Genomic DNA, 20677 nt, shown 5'->3' with positions numbered 1-20677 from the left:
TATTAAAAAGCTCTCTTTTCTAGAGAAAATTTGGCGCAGAAATGATTTCATGATAATTTATTCCTTTATTGATGCTTTATTAATGTTGCATAGATATAAAATTCTACATATCCATAATTTTCACTAATAAATACAAATATAAATAAGAACAAACTACTTTCGAATAATTAAAAATATGTTAACCAAATATTGGATTTATTGTCAATTAAGTATATACTTTGAAACAATTCTAAAGCTACAAAAGATTAAACTTCCTGATAAAATAAATCATATTCTATCATAATCAATCATTTTTAAAGAAAACCACCCAAAGAGTCGAGTTCCTTGGGCGATTCTCAGCGTTCCCACACGTGGCTCTCTCCAGCTCGCCTGCTGGCCTCGTCCCTTCCCTCCCTCCTGTCCCTCGTCTCCAGGCTGCAGGAGGACAATCCTCCCCATCCTGAGCCTGGGGCTTCCGAGCCATGGCTCTGGGCGCCACAATTAATTAGGCGCATAATTAACCGAGGTCCCCTGAGGATGTCGTCAGAACTGTCACCACGCCGAAAACTACTGCAGGCAGCGCTCTTTCCCCTCTGGAAACTGTCGCTCAAGCCACGGGGGCCCGCACCAGCCTCTCCGGGCGTGAGGCTCGCAAGGACAGGACTCTTCTCAGCAGTCGAGCTGCTCCTGAGCTAGGAGCGAGTTCGGGGGTTTACAGTCCTTGCTACAGGCCAGAGAGGACTGAGTGGCAATGACCCTAACAGGAAAAGGAGGAACCAGGCGCAAAGAGAGACTGAGTGACTTACCAACGGCCCCTCGCGTTTGCTGAGCGCTTTTACTTTATGGATCACAACGCATCAGAGGGCCTGCGGCTCAAAACAAAATTTCTAGGAGGTGGGCAAAGCAGACATCCTTTTATAAACGAAGACACGGAGGCTCAAAGACTGCAGCCACTTACCCAGGGCAGCATAGACATGAACTGCTGTGGTTAGGACGTGAACGCAGGTCCTCAGGTGCCCAGAGCCTGTCCTCACCACGCCAGAGCCTCCTGCTGACTGGCCCGCGGTGAGGAGCAGCGCGGCCACCTCCACCACCAGACGCCGGCTGGGCACCACGCGGACGCTCGGAAGCCTGGGGAGATGAGCACTCTGGTCCTGGAAGAGGGACTGTATCATTTTCAGGGGTGTGCTAGACAGTGCTCACGCCTTGATAAATGACAACCGGCACGTGAATAACCACAGAATTGCTCTAATTATAAACACAAGGAGAAAGGACAATAAATTGGGGACAAGCTACCAAACAGTATGTTGGGCATTAAAATAATTCAGATGGGAATGTACCTCATTCACCTTTCAGAAATGCACATTAAAGAAAAATCTTGATAAAAATACCAATACAAAATGGATTTTAAGATCCTGATTTCCTATAAAAAACTTCCAATTTTCTTGTTTAAAAATTTAAAAAGTGGGGCCAGCCCTGTAGCTGAGTGGTTAAGTTCACTGTGCTCCACTTCAGCGGCCCAGGGTTTCACTAGTTCGGATCCTGGGCGCAGACATGGCACCGCTCATCAGGTCACGTTGAGGCGGCGTCCCACATGCCACAACTAGAAGGACACACAACTAAAATATGCAACTATGTACTGGGGGGATTTGGGGAAGAAAAAGCAGAAGAAAAAAAAAAGAAGATTGGCAACAGTTGTTAGCTCAGGTGCCAATCTTAAAAAAACTTAAAAACGTGAGGCCAGCCCGGTGGTGCAGTGGTTAAGTTCACAAGTTCCACTTCTGCGGCCCGGGGTTCGCTGGTTCAGGTCCCAGGTATGGACACGGCACTGCTTGTCAGGCCATGCGGTGGCAGGCATCCCACAGAGAAAGCAGATGAAGAGATGGGCATGGATGTTAGCTCAGCGCCAGTCTTCCTCAGCAAAAAGAGGAGGATTGGCGGTAGATGTTAGCTCAGGGCTAATCTTCCTCAAAAAAAAAAAAAATTTAAAAACTGATCTTTTTCAGCTCTCATAATTTTTTTTCCTACTATAAAAAGTTGGTTTTGCCTTTGGAAAACCCACCCGCTGTGAGTCAGCTTCCTTTCAATATGATTTGGTGATCAGAAGGCCTTCACCACGGGAGTGACCTTGCGGAAGAACTGATGACCTCGGGAGTCCGTGTGCTCGAAGACATAGCCTGGAGGCGAAGGACAGCTGGCAGGGCAGATCTCCCGTCTCTTTGGCACGTACTCTGTGGAGTACATGGTGACGTCATCAAACGGAGCAGAACTCTTAACAGGAACTTGTAAAGGTCTGCAGCTCTCCGTTGGAACCAGTTCATGAGGCACATAGTGACACCTGAAAGTGCTCAAACCCTCGAACCTTCCAGACGGGGCAGGAATCTGCGGCTGCTGCTTGACGGGGCCTTGGCGACGACTCTCCCACGCGGGAAAGTCTTCCTTCGTGGTGCTCTTCCCTTGGAAGGGATCACTGTTCCTGCTCCGATGGGACAGCGGCCTGATGGGAAGGACGCGCGTGGCCTGATGGGGAACGTAGTCGAGGTGGCTCGTGCTGTCTGACTGCATCGCACCTGCAGGAGGAACGTACTCCTGCACTTTCCTGACCTCAGGGGGCGGGAGTTCCCACGGCTGGAAACTTTCACGGAATTCAGTGCTTCCTTCGAAATGAGCTCTTTGGGTCACTCTGGTGTGTGCAGGTCTGCAGATTTTCGCAGTTTCACCAGCCAGACCCTGAAAGTCACGTCGGTGGGTTGTGAGATCCTCAAAGGGTTGGCTGGTTGGCTTGTAAACTTCTCTCGGCCTTGAGGACTTGACTTCTAGCTGGTAAGGCACATAGTCAAGGCGATGACTGGTGTCACCATCAAAAGGGCATGTGGAGCGTTTGACCACAGAGCTGGGTCTAAAGCTCTGCCTGGGCTTTATCTCCTGTGGAACATAGTCGTCCTGAAATGTGGTTGAATTTCCAAATTTCACAGCGGGGGGAGAGTAAGTTTGTTCTCGTTTATAAAGTTCAGTTTTCTGAATGTCCCAAGCTCTATAATCATCTTGAAAATAAAAAAAAACAAGAGCATTTTTAAATACTGGAGTAAACTACCATCTTCTAAAAATCATGACTGAGTTCTCTCATTGCCATACACCCTTCCATTTCCTTTAGAAACCTGACCACCAGTCGAGTCTGAAGCTTCTCTGATTCACCTCAGATTTGTTTTTTTCCTCATTCTCACCTTCCTCTTCTTATTTCCTCACTTTAAGGCACACAACTTTGCAATTCCAGATTCATCCGATTACAGAAGAAGGGAATGGAACATCTGAGTGCTGGAGTAAACCATAGACTCTAGGGGTTCACGTGAAATCAGGGGCCTGATGTGTGGGTGAAAGTGACGTGGGCATCACTCCTTGCTTTGGAGGGACTGCTCAAAGGGGAGAGAATTTCAGCTCCATTCTCTCTAGGAAGCCTGCAGGACAGGTAACTCATACTATCCCAGAAAGGTCACTGGCTCTGACTTTTCCTCCTCAGGAAGTGGGTTCAAAGCATTCACAAAACATAGAGGGCCACCGAGGCCAGGAGTGTGGAGTGACGCTCTCAACAGCGTCAGAAGCTGTGAGTAGAGTTCAGAAGTGAGCATCAGAGCTCAGTCTGGATGCGTCAAATGCCTTAACTCTGCTCCTGCAGCTTGCCGAGACCACGACGGAAAACTGAAGGGCCTGCACTTCAGCTGCGGGTTATCTAGGTTCTTCTATTTCTAGATGACAAAGGCAGAAATCTGAGAAATACTACAGAATTGACTTCACCCAAAAATATGTATTTCTAAATACCAAAAGTCAATTTATAAATGACAGAAGTTATACAAGATAAAGCATTAGTCTAGAGTCCATGCAGTGTTTACTGGAAAGGCCAAAATTCAAACGTTTATTATGTGGATACTTCCTTTGAAGAGAAAAATTCCTCATCCATGGATATTTCTGCCGAGATGGCCAAGTTTTGGACCAAGTGATTGCTCCCACCTCAAGCTACTGATGTCTGGACGGGAGTGGAAGCTGCTCCAGGAGCAGGCGCTCCTTAGGCTGGCAGAGACCCGTGAGACAGGCTGGCAGGAAAGAGGAGCTGGGGCGAGTGCATTTCCTGTTCTCGTGAACCTAATTTGAAAATACATGGGCGGATAAAAGCGGGAGAAGACTCTAAAAGGATCCACGAAGCAGAATGGAGAGCCACAGTGAGCTGAAGACACCAGGCAGACTTGCAGGGAGACAGGAACGATTGCGGGGGGGTGGCCATCCAGCAGAGGGCGGTCGGAGCAGGGTACAGAGGGCGGTCGGAGCAGGGTACAGAGGGAAGCAAGGACGCTGCGGGAGAAAGCACGCGCTCCGGGCAGAGACACAGGGAGGAGCTCCTCTCTGAGAGTGTGCCTGACGGCTTTCCACTTCTGGTCCACGTGCAGCCTTACACGAGCCCGCTTCCCCTCGAGGCCCACGAAGGAGGCTCCACTGTTTACAGCCTAAAACGTAAAACTGTGACACTATTTGTCAGTAACTAAGAGGAGACCACAGGTACTACGGAAAGTCTGCAGCTCCACACAGACATGCAGGGAGAGCCCTTGCTGACAAGATGACTGAGAGAAAAAGGAGTTTATTTCACAAGTAGAAGAGAATATTTCTCCATTATAAACCAGGTTTGCTTTTCAAACAGGAAAAATTTTAGACTGAAAGACAAGGTTTAAGAGCAGACGTTAGCACGAAAATCCATTCTAGGAAACTGCAGAGCACTGACTCTCCTCTTGAGAACAAGCCTGTGCTCACATCTTGGGACATCTACGATCTGTAGTGACACCCTTTTCATTCTTGCATTTGGAATTAGTGTCTTTTTTTCTTGATCAGTCTGGTTAGAGTTCATCAACTTTATTACCTTTGAACAGAGTTGGCTTTTGGTTCCAATGATTTTCTCTATTGTTTTTCTGTTTTCAAATTCCCTGATTACTGCCCTTATTTCTTTCCTTCTACTTTGCTTTGGGTTTAATTTGCTCTTATTTTTCTAGTTTCATAAGATGGAGGCTTAAGATACTGATTTAAGACTTTTTTTCTAACATGAACATTTAACGTGATAAATTTCCCTCAAAGCACTGCTTTAGAAACATCTCACAGATTTTAATATGTATTTTCTCATTTTCATTAAATAATAATACTTCCTAATTGCCTTTGTTACTTCTGTTTTAAACCACCGGTTATATAGGAATCTTTAATTTACAAATATTTGGGGATCTTCCAGATTTCTTTCTGTTACGACACCTACTTTAATTCTTTTATGATAAAAAAATATGCTTTGTATGACGTGAACTATTTTCTATTTGTTAGGGTTTGCTTTATGGCTCAAACACTGTCTGGACGTTTGTTCCACATACACTTGACAAGGTCGCGTTCTGTCATTGTCGACAGGAATGCTCCACAAACGTCAGTTAGATCAAGGTTTTGACGGTGTTGTTTAGGTCTTCATATCCTTACTGGTCTTTTTATCCTTAGCTAATGTCCCTTTTTATCCCGGGTAATGTTCCTTGTTCTCAAGGCTATGTTTTCCGACGTTTAGGTCATCAGTCCTTAAGCTTTCTTTTAACTAGAATTCTCGTGGTATACATTTTTCCATCATTTTACTTTTAACATATCTGTATCTTTGTATTTAAAGTAGATTTGATGTAGGCAGCACACAGTTTGTTCTTTTTCTTCACATACTATGACAATCTCTGTGTTTTAGTTGGCATGGTTAGATTGTTTACATTTAATGTAATTATTGATATGGTTGAATTAAAATCTACACTCTTGTTGGTTTTGTTTTTCTCCTATTTGTTCAATGAGTTCTTTCTTTCTTCCTTCCTCTTTTTTTTTGCCTGCTTTTGTGTTAACTGGGTATTCTTTTTTTTTAGATTTCCTACTTCAGTAAGATTTATTTAGTGGTTGCCATAGCAGAGATGTTGGCAAGCTTCTACTATAAAGAGCCAAATAGAAAGTATTTTAGGCTTTTGGGCCATATGGTCTGTGTTGAAACTACTCAACTCTGACACTGCAGCATGAAAGCAGCCACAGATAGTAAGCAGGCGAATGGGCATAGCTGTGTCTCAATAGTTTTACTTAGCAAAAAAAAAGCGCTGGGTCAGATTTGGCCATTGACCATAGACTGCTGACACCTGCCCTAAAGATTACAATACATATTTCTAATTAATCACAGCCTATTTTTGAGTAACATTACACTGATTCACACACATATAAGAAGCTCCTAACAGTAGACTTCTATTTCTACCTTTCACCTTTTGTACTATTTTGTTCCACTTTTAACTTTCACATGTGGTACAAACCCACAATATATTGTTAGTTTTGCTGCAGAAAAAAAATTTTCTTTTATATTAACCTTGACTGTAACCGTTGCTAGGGATCTTCCTTTCTTTACGTAGAACAAGCTCCGTTCTGGTCTCGTATTCTCTCTGCTTTAAGAACGTCCTTTAAAGTTCCCTTAGTGAAGGTCTAGTGATGAGTCCGAGTGCTTACTTCTCTGAGAAAAGTCTTCAGTTATCTGACAGACGTCTTCATGGGGATTGAATCTGAGAATCTGAGTCGGCAGGTCTCCCTGCTGCCCACCCTCAGCATTTCAAAGATGTAACTCCATCATCTTCTCACTTGCAGTTTCTAACAAAACCCCTTTATACACAATGTGTCCTTTTAAATCCGACTGCTTTAAATATTTTCTATCTTTCACTTTACATACTTTGAAGATGTCTGAAGATGTTTCTACATGACTTTCTTTTCTTTTTTTAAAAAAAATTACTCTGCTCGGTTCTTTGAGCTTCTTGGATTTGTAGTTTCATGTCACGCTCATTATTTTTGAAATTGTCTTCCAATAATTCTTCTACCTTGTTCTTTTCCTCTTCTTCTGGGATTCCACCCCCACACACACACACATATATATGACCCATTTAAAAGTGTCTCACAGTTTTGGATGCTCCGTACTGGTTTTATCTTTTTCATTTTCCTTTCTCTTTGTGTTTTGGTTTAGGTAATTTCTATTGACTTATCTCAAGTTCACAGATTTTTTTTCCTCTTAGCTGTGTTGAGTGTACCACTATCAAAGGCATTCTTCATCTCAGTTATTACGGGTTTATTTCTAGCATTTCCATTTTACTTTTTTGTAGTGTCAATCTTTTTGCTGAAATTCTCCATGTGTTCATGTATATTTTCCACTACAGCTTTTAGTATTACTCATAGTTAATATTAATCATATTTAATATTAATCATAGTTAAAAAAAATCCTGATAGTTCCAACATCTGGGTAATTTCTGAACCTAGTTTTGATTTGATCTCCTGATGATTGTTTGTTTGTTTCTTTCTCTTTTTCTTCTTTTTTGTGCAGTTTATACTTTGTATTTGGAAGCTGGATATTGTGTGCAGCACAGTAGAGACTGAGATAAATAGTATTTTCATCCAGAAATGGATATACATCTTCATCTGCCAGGCCATTAGCGAGTGGGGTTAACTCCATTCAGTCGGCAGTTGAGCTGGGTTTGAGTTGAGTTTTAATTGAAATATTTATTTTATTTACATTTAGTGTAATGAATGGTCTGGTTGAGTTGGCCTATATTGTATTGGCTTTTGATTGGTCCCATAGTCTTTGTTTCCTTATCCCTTATTTCCTTCCTTTAGATTAATAAAGGGTATTTTTATTATTCCATTTTCTCCATAGCACTTTAATTATAACTTTCTGTATTTTTAGAATAACAATGCATTTTTGACTTATTAGGGGATCTTTTTGGCCTAGTCAAAATTAAATTGATGTTTTTACCACTTCTAGAACAATGGAAGAAACAGTTTAATCCCATTTACACCCTCCTGCCTTTTGTGCTATTGTTATATTTTAGTTCTATATTTGCATAAAAATACATAATAATTATTGTGACTTTAAGAAGTCAATATTCTTTTGTATTTACCCACATATTTACCCTTTCTGTGTGCTTCATTCCTTCCTGCATTCCATGCTTCTCTCTGGAATCATTTTTCCTCAACCTGAAGAACTTCCTTTAGTACTTTTTGTAGTATGGGTCTGCTACCAACATATTCTGTTGTTTTTTCTTCCTGAAAACATCTTTATTACTGTCTTATTTTTTGAATGATATTTTCACTAGATATAAAATTCTGGGGTTCACTGAGTTTAAAATTCTAGATTTTTTTTTCCTTTCTGTACATTAAAGATGTTGTTTCATTATCTTCTGGGTCCCATAGTTTCTGATGAAAGTTAGGTTTACTTCTAATTTTTCTTTCTGTAAATACTGTGTAGCTTCCTCTTACTACTTTGAAGAATTTATCTTTACTTGCTTTCATAACTTTGACAGCAATTGCCTAGCTGTGGTTTTCTTTGTGGTTTTATCTATTTTGGGGTTTGTTGAGCTTCTTGAACTTGTGCCTGATTCTTTCATCAGTTTCAGAAATTTCTTGACCATCATTTCTTCAAATATTACCTGATTCTTCAAAGGTCTCATAATGTCTTCCCATACACTGGATGTCATGTATAAGGAAACCACAGAAACTAAAATCAATGCTATTTCAACAGGGGACAGCTTGCTCCTTCCTGTTAGGCAGACAGGATACAGGGCAGATCCCCTCAGGCCAGTCAGAAACTGAGCTGGGCTGACACTCAGTGGCACCTTCAGGTAGACGCAGTCTTCCTCCAGTGTCAGACGTCTCAAGGACATGACCTGTAGGCTGTTTGTGGCAGAGCCCTCGTTCTAGGGGGACTTCATCTGCTAAGCATCTACTCCCAAGTGAGACTGCGGGATACTTCTCTAGGACCTTTCTGGTCCAGTCTCCTCTCCCACCGCGCTCCCAAACACTCAGCCAGCATCCCTCAAGGAAAATTGGCCCAGCACCTGGGACTCGCAGATTCCACTGTCACGCCAGTCCATGTGGCAGGTGCTCCACTGGTCTCCCTTCCCCCAGTAGAGTCCCTCTGCTTATGCCAAGCGCAACCTTCAGCCTGGCCCTGACTTGACAATGCTCCCAGGGAAGTAAGCAGTCGGCCGTCTCAGCTCACCTAGAAGGGCTCCTCCACCTCTGGAATTAGGTGTTTGCTTCCACAGCCGTCTGATGCCGTTAAAAAGAAGATGTTTTAAAAATTTATACATGTTTCTAGTTGTTGCAGTGGGAGAAATGACTTTCTGCTGTCTGCTCTATTGTACCTGGCAGCAGAACTCAAACATCTTCAAGGCCACAGGAAAAATGTAAAGCGCCTCAGTCTGGCAATCAAAGCTGCACGATCTGATTTCAACCCACATTCTTAGGATTACACCCCAATCTCTCAGGTCCTCAAATCCTCTGGTCTCCACCATGTTCACTAAACAACCCTTTTCTTTTTCTGGCTCTACGCCTTTTTGCTCATTTCATCCTCGCTTTTGGGATGTCCCTCCTCTTTCTGGATAACAATATTTACTAATCTCTGATGTGTTCCTGGACCAGTCTGAAGTGGTATCTTGCTCAGTCTAAATTTCTGAAGCACTAATTGTTCCATTAATTTTCTAGTAAATTATTTCCCCCACTTGTGATATCTCATATTATTTATTTCTACTATGGCTCTTTAATTTTTCATGCTACTATTGCTCTTTTTTTCTCAACTCAAGGGTAAAGTTTCTAAATGCCAACCACCACGCTCAGTTCAGATCTCCGTATTCCCTGCAGTGCCCAGCAGAGCAAGTGAGCCCTGAAACACACATCAAAGCAGACACCAACCTGTGTTCAGCACCCACATCTTAATATGAACGAGTTTCTAGCCTGAGGCTGCTGGGCAGACACGTTTCTGAGAGTTGCCAGTTTCACAGAACCGCATCTCCAGACCCAGATGTCACCCTTCTTACCATCCGGCAGGAGATTCTTTCCTTTATCATTTCCCATTTCTGCCTCTCCTCTGTCCTCTAATTCTCAGCGAATAGAGTCTCTGCCCACTGTGACTTCTCTTCGGCCACAGACCTGTCCTCAGGTAGGTGTCTAGAGAACCTGCGGCACACTCATCACACAGACGCTGAACTGCCTCGGCCCTTAGCGTTTGCTGTCTCACGCCGAAGACCTGGAAATATAAGGACAAGCTTTCCTCCCGGGAGAGAGCAGGAGTGAGACACCCACAGGGAGCCAGGAATCCTCAGCATCGGACCATGGGAGTGGAAGTGTGGGACTCCACAGAGACCCACGTGAGGAGAGCAGAACCAGTGTCGGCGTGTGTGTGTGTTACATGGAAACGTCAGGGAACATCAGTATCACTGGTTTTTAAACAGATCTTACAGAAAAAAAGAAAAGAAAATCCTACTGTGATTGTTTAAAAGACCCAGCACAGTCATTTTCATGAATTATCTTTTGTCAAATTATTATGCAATACATTATCTCCTCTACATTCCAATAAATACAAATCTTAGCCATTACTATACGCTATGTTGGCCTGTAACAACATACTTGTTCACCACAAGCACTGTCTTAAGACATGTTCCTTGTGTAGCATCTTACATACTCACAGCTCTGAAAACAGAAAGAACGCTGCTCCTGACCTCCTGCTGGGCAGGCGTCCAGAACACAGTACACGGTACCAGGCACTCTGCTCACTCAGTGAACGGGTAAGGGTGACATTTAGAGCAGAAGTATGCATTCAGCTATTACCTACTCCAGGTATAAATCACTACTTCTATTGTGGACGACATCGCTCTTACAAAAGGGTTTACATTAGGACATGCTCATTCAGCTATGTCACATAACTAATGCAAAGGATGTAAGCCTAAACATGCAATTGCATTATTAACAAAAAATAATACAGAAATATTATGTACTAACAGGAGAGCCCATCTTAAAAAAATAAAGACTCCATCCCCCAAAAGGAATAGAGTATTTTTAAATCATATTGATTTTTTTTTCCTGCAGGGTAAGATTGGCCCTAAGTTAACCTCTACTGCCCGTCTTCCTCCTTTTCCTTCCTCCCCCCCTGCAAAGCCCCAGTACGTGGTAGTGTATAGTTGTAAACTAAAATCACATTGATTTTTCAAAAGAAATTGGTCACACGCCGTCCAGCCCTTACTCTTTCAAGTCGGCTCAGCAGGGAGAAGGCATTCTCACACTTCTTCCATGCTGGAAGTCCTGCAGGAGCAGGTGCCCTATGTGCTGGGCCAACACTGTCTGTGGCTAGGGGATAAGCCCATTTTATCCTGAGGTTCAGGGTCAGAGGCCGTCTGCTACAGTTGCTAAGATGTATTCTCCAGCCCGAGCTTTATCAGTACAAGGGGATAGTTTGAGTCTCCATCTGCTAACTCTTTTGCTTTATCAGTTGGTTCAGAACTTGAATGGTGAAGAGGGTTGCTATTTATCTGACCTTCCCAAAGACTCCAGTGCACTCGGCAGTTTCAGCTCATTCTGGGATGGGAGGAAAGGAACAGCACCCACTAAATGTGGCACAATGTGGCAAATACGACCTAATGCTTGTTCACCGGCATCCTCTGTCTTGCCTTCAGAGACAGGACACTAATCAAGTGGCTGAATTTGGACAGGAATCCAGGTCTCTTAACTCTCAATCAGGCAAATGGTCTTTTTTCACTATACTGTTCTGACCAAAGAGAAAAAAGATTTTTCCTAAGCCGTGTGGGCTAGGTTTGGCAGCACGTCACAATTATGATTTGACGTTAGATGTCCAAGCTGGAAGCGAGTTTTAGTTTTTTGACTCCATTTTTTAAATGGCAAGTTACCTTTATAGGTTGGGACAGTGTCCAACTTTCCTTTTTTAATGTGTTTTCTCTCCAAAGGCCGCACTATTGCAACAGGCTGCACTTGATAAGAATTAAAATCACGTTTGTAGGTGGTACCAAGATCGATCTCCCCCTGTTTTGGTTTATATTCTTCTGGTACATGACGAGGCTGTTTGACTATTTCATAAGGACGATAATCCGACCTGAAATACATAAATTTGAAACACAGCCTCACAAGTTATTTTATTTCTAGTTACACCAATGCAGTGTTGAAATTTTCAAGCTTTTTGTACTTGAAAATTCTATGAAGATATTTAAATGTGATCGTTGATAAACTACCTGAAAGAAATAACTGAATTCCTTTAGGTCCTATCCTGCGACTAAATAGCTTAAGAAAAATAAATATGTCAAAAATCCCAGTTTTCAAAACATCACTACAATAGACCCTGAGTTAATTGGATCTTACATCAATAAAATCTTCACGTAATCAAATTTTTTTCTAACCTGGAAGGAAATCTCCGGTAAAAGGTTTAATGAATCTGAAACAAATTTTAAATACATGCTCGGGGTTCACTTTGTCAAAATCCTTATTCATTCTACTTAAAGACCCTGGTGAACCATCTGGGCATGCCTTCTTCTTACTGAAGTCTTGCTGTCTTCCTGCTTGTCATTAAATAATCAATTAAGTATATAATTCACGTCTAAACTCTGGACTTTAGACATAATTCTCATTCACAGCATGGATGTGAGTCTGACTCCTCTCTGGACCCTCGGAAGCCCTGGCCATGGATGGAGCCCCTGGTGACCGGGCATGTGAGACATCATGTGGCAGAGGTGGTGCTGCAGACACTGAGGCTTCTGGCGGAGAAGGTGGATGGAGCCCCTGGTGACCCAGCCCTGGGCATGTGAGACATCACGTGGCAGAGGTGGTGCTGCGGACACTGAGGCTTCTGGCGGAGAAGGTGGATGGAGCCCCTGGTGACCCAGCCCCTGGGTGTGTGTGACATCATGTGGCAGAGGTGGTGCTGCGGACACTGAGGCTTCTGGCCGAGAAGACCAGACTCACCCTCATCAGACTGCCTGGGCTGAAGCCTGCCTCTGCCATCCCCAGATGCACGACCTAGCACAACTCAGTTAACCTGCCTTTTTTCTTCCGGACTCTAGTGACTGTGTTACTCATTCATGATCTGTTTAAAACATCTCGTATTAATCAGTATCTTCTGTATTTCCATAAGCTCCAAAACCCACTGATCCCTTCTCCTTTCACAACGTAGCTTCTCAGACTCGTTGACTCCCTTCCTCAGCCATCGACCCCCCTCAAGCTGGTCTCCAGCACGGTCACTTCTCTAGGGCAGCTTAAAGGCTCACGATGACTTCTGTGATGAATCCATCAGACAGGTTCAGTCCTCCTCCTGCGCGGCCCCTCTGGCAGTAACTGACAGCACTGCCCACCCGCTCTGTCCCCAGAAATCCTCTCTCCCTGCCTTCCTGATGGTTTCTCCTGTCTCCTGTGCAGCTCCATCCTCCTCTGCCCAGCCATTACCTGTTGGAGCTCCTCAACACGGGAGCCCCCACGCTCTCCTCCTCTCACCCAACGTCCGCTCCTGAGGACAAGCGCTCTGCTCCCACAGCTTCAATTACTGCTGCACAGAAATGGCTTTCAGATTCACGTCTCAGCTCGGATCTCTCCTCTGAGCTCCAGACCAGTATTTACAACAGCCTCGTGGACAGTCAGTGGCACTTCCAAACTTGATAGCCCCTAATCAAACTCACTATTTTCCCCGAACAGCCTGTCCTTTTTGCTTGCTCCCTGTCTTAGTGAGCGGCATCCCCATCTCCTCAGCTGCGGTCAGAAACCTAGGACTCGGGCTTCACACTCCACCTCCTCCTGTGTCTGGGTCATCGTCAACTGTTGTCAATTTTGCCTCCTAAATATCTCTCAGATCTAACTGCTTTTCTCCATCTCATCACACCACAATCTTCTTTGGCGTCCATTAAATACAGTGGGAAAGTATAAGAATATTTTAAGCAGGAAGGCAAGAGGATCAGATCTGCATTTTAAAAAGATCATCTCGGCAGGCTCAAAAGTACAGAAAACAGATCAGGGACGCAAAAACTAGGGTAGATACAGATCTAACAATTAGGAAGCTTCTGCATTTCCCTACCTAGTGGCAACGGTGGAAAAGCAGATAAATACGACAGATTTTAGGAGGTAAAAAAATCAATAAAACTTATTTCCCTTTTTCCTTTTCACTTTGTGCCATTCTAACTTAACTCTCATCTTTCTATTTTTCTCAGGTTGTGACTCAACTAGTTTATTGCTTCTTGGATTGGTTCAACTTAAATCAAGTAAGTAGTTCAATTTATAGAGTTAAAAAAATTATTAAGACCAGAAGAGTTGGGAGAAAAATAAGTAAAGCAAACAGTTTCTCAATATTTACTTAAATGTTGTCATTCCTTCCATTTTACCACGGCCTGCTCGAAATTCCTGCTTGGGCTTAAGACTCTGAGGTGGAAGAGCACTGCCATACGGAGGGTATTTTTCCAAATATTCAGTTGTGGGGCAAAACATGCCAGCATTTTCATAAATCCTTGTGGTTCCATGAGGACAACGATGCCGCCTGAGCAAACATAAACAAACGAACGATCATTTCCACCTGCAGAACATGCTGTGTGATAACTGCATTTTAATCAGAACTTCCATAAACTCAGAATCGCTAAGTTTAAGAGCTTTACCAAAAAACACAAACAAAACCCCTTCTGCTTACTCTGCAGTGATGTTTACAAACGCAGTGAACAAACCACGGTGCACCCTCACAGGGTGGAAACTCCCATCTCGCTGTGCCTACACCGGCGTCTCCTCCCACCGCAGAGGCGGGACGGCCGGCAAGTGGACCGCTCAGGCTCCCGCATCCACATGCTCGCGGGAGGCTGACTCGGAGCCACCGGGAGGGCAGCGCCTCCTGCACGGCTGCAGTACCGCGGGAGGCGCGGGGCGTGGGGCCAGCAGCCGCGTCCCGGTCACAGGCAGCGTCCTGACCCGTGGGGGGCGCGGGGTCCGCCCGGCTCTGCAGTTCCCTGACTGCCGCAGAGGCAGCGACCCCCGCACGGCTGCAGGACCGCGGAGAGGCGCGGGGCCTGCAGCCGCGTCCCGGTCACAGGGCGGCGTCCTGACCCGTCGGGGACGCGGCGTCGGCCGGGCTCTGCTGGTTTCCTGATTGTGGCAGAGGCAGCCGCTCCCTTGGCAGCCCAGACCTGCGGTGAAACTTTGGGGCATTTTTCCAGAAGGCTTATTTTGAAACTTTTCTTTCATTCTTCCAACAATTCTGTGAGCTATATATACTACTCCATGCCTAAACTAGCCAGAGTAGATTACATTTCCACAACTAAGATGCATGACCAGGACATCAGATAAGCTAAGAGCATGCAACTGTTAAACAGAAGGAGGTTGATCCTTATGCAGGGCGGCTGGAAGACGGAAAGACGATAAAGTGAGCACATGGGCTGTAGAATAGCGTGTGCAGTACGCGCTCTCTCTTTGTAAAGATTGTGGATGTAAAACAAGTCTTAAAGAACAATTGTTATCTGTGGGGAATAGGATTATGAGGAATTTTTACTATAGATTTTTATAGTGGAATTTTTATACCATGCCTCATGTATATTTACTTCATAATCAGAAAAAAAGAAGATAAAGCTCTTAACAAAACAGAAAAAAGTAAAATCCCGCAATTCCGAAACATAAGGTCAGTTTCTCAGGTCTGGCATCCTTTAGGGACCCCAAGAAGATGAACATGCTCTGTAAAGGAATCGGAACCAGCTAAGAAATCTAGACTCACTGAGCCCCAGGAAGAAGGTCAGAGAAATGAGCGCTGTGCTTGGGGGCTGCTGGCCAGCGCGAAGAACTGCAGTGCCGGCAAGAGTGAAGAGGCGGTGTCACGGGCCGCCGAGAAAATCCAGTCAAGGGAGCTGAGACTCCGGAGGGTCCGCTGAGGCTCCGGAAAGCGCTGAGGTGGTTTAGGGCCCCATGGTCTCCCGGAAACACGGGAGCGGTACACAGGTCAGGCAAGCAGGTTCTGAACAGTGCACTGAGCTACAAGAATCAACTCAAAGCTTTGGGACCTCTCGGTGTTTGTGTTTTATACACATTCACATTGTAACAGATCAAGTCGTGCTGAAGAGCTGGTACAGAAAAGCAAAGCCTCCTGGGCAGTTTCCAACCCCCGGAGGCAACTTCTTCCCAGCTCTGCTTCCTAGTTTTTCCGGAGGCTGCATCTGTAACACTTGTTTATGGCTCTGAACATCTTGATTTATCAGCTTGAATTACTAACTTTCAAATCCTAACATACTAGACAAAGATTTAATTTATACCACTCCACTCACTTCCTACTGAGATATGGTCATTCATTCCTTTATTCATCCCTGCAGCAAGTATTTAAGGACCAACAACTATGGAAAGGTATTGGGGACACAACAAGAAGAAAGAAAGGGCAAAAAATTCCTTCCCCTCCTTGAGCTAACATTCCTACTAGGGGAGGAAGAGAGAGCCAATGAACAAACAAATCAGAAAAATACACAGCACGTCACATAATGGTTAAGTTCAATGGAGTATAATGAAGCAGGTAAGTGGCATAGAGTGTGGGGTGGGGCAGGAGGGTTGCAATTTTAGATAGCATGACGTTTGAGCAAAGATCTGAATAAGAGGGACTTTTTCTTACATATACCTTAATTACATTTGTATCTGTAAATAATACACTTAAACCCCTCTTGATTCCATCAACTTCAGACTGCATTTCTGGACATCCTGCTTTGCAAAATGAGAATATTAGCTCAGAAATACTTCTCTTTGACTTTCTCACTTTGTAAAACAATGGAGAAAAGTATTAGCTCCTAATTATTTTTCTCCAATTTCCCTCTCCCTTTCACATCTGACTTTCTGCCAGCTACATCTTTTTATTTACTATATATTACAAGTTTGTTTAGATTTTGTCCTTCAACACCAAGTTGCCATGCTTTGAACCTAGGTTCTTCTGAAAAGTTGTGACCCTGGTGTACTGTTTACTTTACCATGACTACGACATATTGTCTACTCAATATGAGTAGACAATAGTACAGGCGCTCAATGAGTGTAGGGAGCACCTTTTCTGTTCCATGGAGTCAACACCATGGCCCGAAGAGCACGCAAAGCAAAAGGTTCCCAGCCTCAAGATTAAGGAAACTACCTTTCCTTCATGCTATCACTTATCAATACTTAAAAATCATTCTAAATTTCACTTTACTTCATTTTTAAACCGTAACTTTATGGTATAGCTTTTATTTTTTATTCATTTATTTTCTGAGGAAGATTAGGCCTGAGCTAACATCTGCTGCCAATCCTCCTCTTTTTGCTGAGGAAGACTGCCCCTGAGCTAACATCCGTGCCCATCTTCCTGTACTTTACATGTGGGACGCCTACCACAGCATGGCTTGCCAGGTGGTGCCATATCTGCACCCAGGATCCGAACCCTCGAACCCTGGGCCACCAAAGCAGAACGTGGGAATTTAACCACTGCGCCACCAGGCCAGCCCCTGTATAGCTTTTAATCTTCCTGAAGTTTCTCATGCCTTTAATTCTTCTCAGATTCTTTGCGTTTCACACGCACTTAAGATGTTCACCCTATCCTACCATCTATTTTAGCGAGTCCCCTTTCTTCACCGCAGGTTTCCCCAGCTGGGGCCCTAACTTTCCCTAGAAAAGCAATTTAATGTTGTAAAGAAGCGTTGTTCCCTCCCCCCCCCCCCCCCCCCCCGCCACGTCCTCGGGGTGAGCGTCAGCTGCCTGAGCTTTCTTGGTGGCGGCAGACTGGTGGGGAGCCTCCGACATAATGAAGACCAAACTTCCTCACAGCTGGACGGGAAAGGAACTGGGACCGGACATAAATTAACTTAAAGGTTAGAAAAAAATTAACTTTCTTGCACATCAGAGTTTTTGGATTCATAGCTAAATATTAATTTATCTTCTAATCGACACCTAATTACTACTTGTAAACAACGTTTATCACGCAGCTGGGGGAAACTGCTTTCCGTCCATACGCGTCTTTCCTCCGGAGAGGACGCAGCAGGGAGGACGGGCGCGTCTGTCGCTCTGGCAGCGGGGCGCCCCCGTCCGCAGTGCACGCGGAGTCCGGTCCGCACCCGTCAGGGCGTCTACACGGCGCACACCACCCGCCCGGCGGAGTCCGGTCCGCACCGACAAGGGCGTCTACACGGCGGATAGGGTGACGCCGCGGCCGGCGGGCGCAGCGAGCGCTCGTGACCTGATGAGCGGGGCCGCCGCCGCGCCCGCGCCCGCGCCCTCCGTCTCGGGGGCCCCCGCCGCCCCTCCTGGCCCCCTGCCCCTGCCCCTACCCCGCCGCGTCCTACCCGCAGGTGCAGATCCGACACAGGCACCAGCTCCGCATGCCCGGCCTGACGCTCCGCTCGCGGCTCCAGCGCGCCCGCCGTCGTCAAGGCGACCGCGGCTTCCGGGAGACGAGGCCTGCTCCAGCGCGCCCGCCGTCGTCAAGGCGACCGTGGTTTCTGGGCTGCGCGCGCGGCTCCAGCGCGCCCGCCGTCGTCAAGGCGACCGCAGCTCCCGGGCGACGCGCGCGGCGCAGCTTCCGGCGGCGTCAAGGGACGCTAGGGGTCAAGGGTCATGCGCTGGCCTCCTACCCCGGCGCGGGAAGAAGAACAGGGGCTGAGAGTTTTGGAGGAAGACCCGCGAGGTCGGAGCGGTGCAGGGGAGCCAGGGGGGATCTCGGGGCAAACAGGAAGGAAACTAGGCGAGTCCACGCTCCTGGAGGAATTGCACGCGCACACGAGGGTCATCAGCACCTCTGGGCAATACCACACCGACATCGGGAGAGCGACAATCGGAAGGGACGGCTGTGTCTGGCCGCACGTCGTCGGGAGCTTTTAGGAATTTACTTTTGCCTGAGCTGCGGGAAGGGACCCTTTCTGGAAGTTGAGGAGTTAATGTGGGTGAATGAATGTGTCAATCCTGTGTCGGGGAGTTCTCAAGGCTTTTGAGTGGAGAGAAGGGCCGTGTTCTTGGTGAACAGAAGGAATTTCCCCAGATGCTGAGTTGTTCGTGGACTGCCCGCTCCCTCATGGCTGAAAGGGGCGTGAGCAGCGCTCTGGGGAGGGTTTGCACTCAGTATGTGATACGTTTGCAAAGTGGGAATGTCCCACACGTTGTCGATTTCTCTTCCCCGACAGCTTCCCTTCTCCAACTCCACTCCCTTTAAAAAATACAAAAGGCTTTTTCGTTTAAAATTTAAGTGTTTGAAGTAAATGTCCAAATCATTCCCTTTTAATTTTGTATTTTAATTTATTGGGCAGTAAGAATGCATATGCTGTATTTTTACAGTTAAGGTACATGGGCAGCAGAGAAGATGAACAGATCCCGAGGGATCACTATGAAATCCAGTGCCATTTCACTCCATTATACAGAAGGTAAATCAGGCTGTGTCTTAAAGAAAATAATTCCGTGTCCTTTCTCTTCCTGAATTAATTGCGTGCCTCGGTTTCTTTGCTTTATGTTCTGCAAATTTCCTTTTGACCTCTCCAAATGATCTGTTGTCAGAGTCCAGCTGTCCAGACCTGGATGCAGATGGGGATGGTTGACTGGCCTGAGAGCAGCGCTGGCCGTTCACCCCTGCCCCTGTGCACCAGGCGATGGGATGGGTGTCTTCCTCAGGAAAGTCAGAATCCTAGGGCCTTGCTGGTTCAGCCCTAGTGCTCCCTTTCCTGGCTGGTCCTGCATATTGGGTTTAGAGTCTTAACTTAACTGTGGGTTTCCATGATCCTTAAAGCTTGCTGTCCCCAAGTCAGAATGTCATTTTGACAGTAACACTTCTAGGAATTTATCTGACAGAAATCGTCATACAAATGTCATACAGATTTCTACCTGTGAGATGGATGTTCATTGATATTCACCGAAAAGTCTGTGTTAGTGAAAAAATGCCAACAACCTTAATGTCTGTCCTTGGGAAGTGGTTAAGTAAACCTGTACCACCGTGTTGTGAAATGCTGTGCAGCTGTTCACACAATTGTTTGATCTACATGTAATTATATAGAAAAACATGCTAAGAGACAAAAAGCAAGTTGCAGAGTAAATACTTGTAAGATATGAATGTGTTTTGGTAATAAAAATACATTATGCATGTAGATAAAGATGTCTGGCAGGACACACACCAAAATCTTAACAGTAGTTATCTCCAGGGGCTGGATTATGCGAAACTTGCACATTGCAAAATATTTATTTTTTGTACTGTTTGGAAATTTTACACAAAATGTGTGTTTTTGCAATTAGAAGAAAATAGTAAAGATATATTTCATTCCCCTAATGGCCTGACCTGTGGTTCGTCCTTCATAGTGTCGTTATCTCTGGCGCTGACACCAAGGGATGCACCGTGGGGGCATGACGGTTCCCTTTGAGGGGAGTCTTGGAATTATTTTTGTACTAAACCAGTTTGAAGCTCTCAGGTACATGAATTCTCAGTGTTTAATATTTAAACTAATGCCTTATTTTTTAAAACTACCTTACATTGTAAAGGGTCCGTCCTCCTTCTGTGATCCAGCGAATGGGTCAGTGGTCAGTTTCTTTCTCTTCTCTCCTTATTTTTATAGACTTCAGAAGATCTGTCGCCTTCCTTTCTCTATACTCACATCATTAGTGAGTTTTTCTTTGAAGATTCCTCTAGTGTCAGTTTTAGTTGCTCTCTCTGCACTTTGGCTCCAGTTCCCCCACCCCTTTGTTTAACTGTCTTATTAAGGTTTACGTGGCATTCACCTGTTCCAGTTCACTTTCGTCTTTCTGGTATGGGACTGAGAGAGAGGGCCTGTAGGACTGTCGACGAAAATAATCCATAACCAATCTATAAATGAAAATTTGGGTGAGTTTATTCTGAGCTTAAATCTTAGGATTATAACCCGGG

At 45.1% G+C, this 20677-nt stretch overlaps 1 protein-coding gene and 1 long non-coding RNA gene across 5 annotated transcripts in view; one reads left to right on the top strand and one right to left on the bottom strand.

Annotated features, from left to right (window-relative positions):
- Positions 1-56: 56 nt before the first annotated feature.
- LOC103544412 (stabilizer of axonemal microtubules 2-like) lies at positions 57-18379 on the bottom strand. Of its 3 annotated transcripts, XM_070570009.1 has the most exons (4): positions 18123-18379; positions 14165-14344; positions 11724-11926; positions 57-3023 (listed from the first exon to the last, which is right to left on the bottom strand). In XM_070570009.1, the coding sequence occupies exons 1-4, from the start codon at positions 18158-18160 to the stop codon at positions 2080-2082; spliced, it is 1365 nt and encodes a 454-aa protein (XP_070426110.1). In that variant the 5' UTR covers positions 18161-18379; the 3' UTR covers positions 57-2079. The 3 variants fall into 3 exon arrangements, with proteins under 3 accessions (XP_070426110.1, XP_070426115.1, XP_070426119.1); XM_070570014.1 differs by lacking the exon at positions 14165-14344 and having other exon boundaries at positions 18123-18353; XM_070570018.1 differs by lacking the exons at positions 11724-11926; positions 14165-14344; positions 18123-18379 and adding an exon at positions 9861-10069.
- The window catches only part of LOC103558842 (uncharacterized), a 26958-nt gene continuing 23793 nt past the window's right edge, over positions 17513-20677 (top strand). The window contains exons 1-2 of one of the 2 annotated variants that reach the window (XR_011525388.1): positions 17513-17651; positions 19108-19193. This is a non-coding gene — a long non-coding RNA (uncharacterized lncRNA). The remainder of the gene's footprint in view (positions 17652-19107; positions 19194-20677) is intronic. The other variant, XR_011525391.1, reaches the window with a different exon arrangement.

Source organism: Equus przewalskii, chromosome 1 (assembly GCF_037783145.1).
Source record: "Equus przewalskii isolate Varuska chromosome 1, EquPr2, whole genome shotgun sequence".
Classification (NCBI taxonomy): domain Eukaryota; kingdom Metazoa; phylum Chordata; class Mammalia; order Perissodactyla; family Equidae; genus Equus; species Equus przewalskii.
This window is presented reverse-complemented; position numbering and strand designations above follow the sequence as displayed.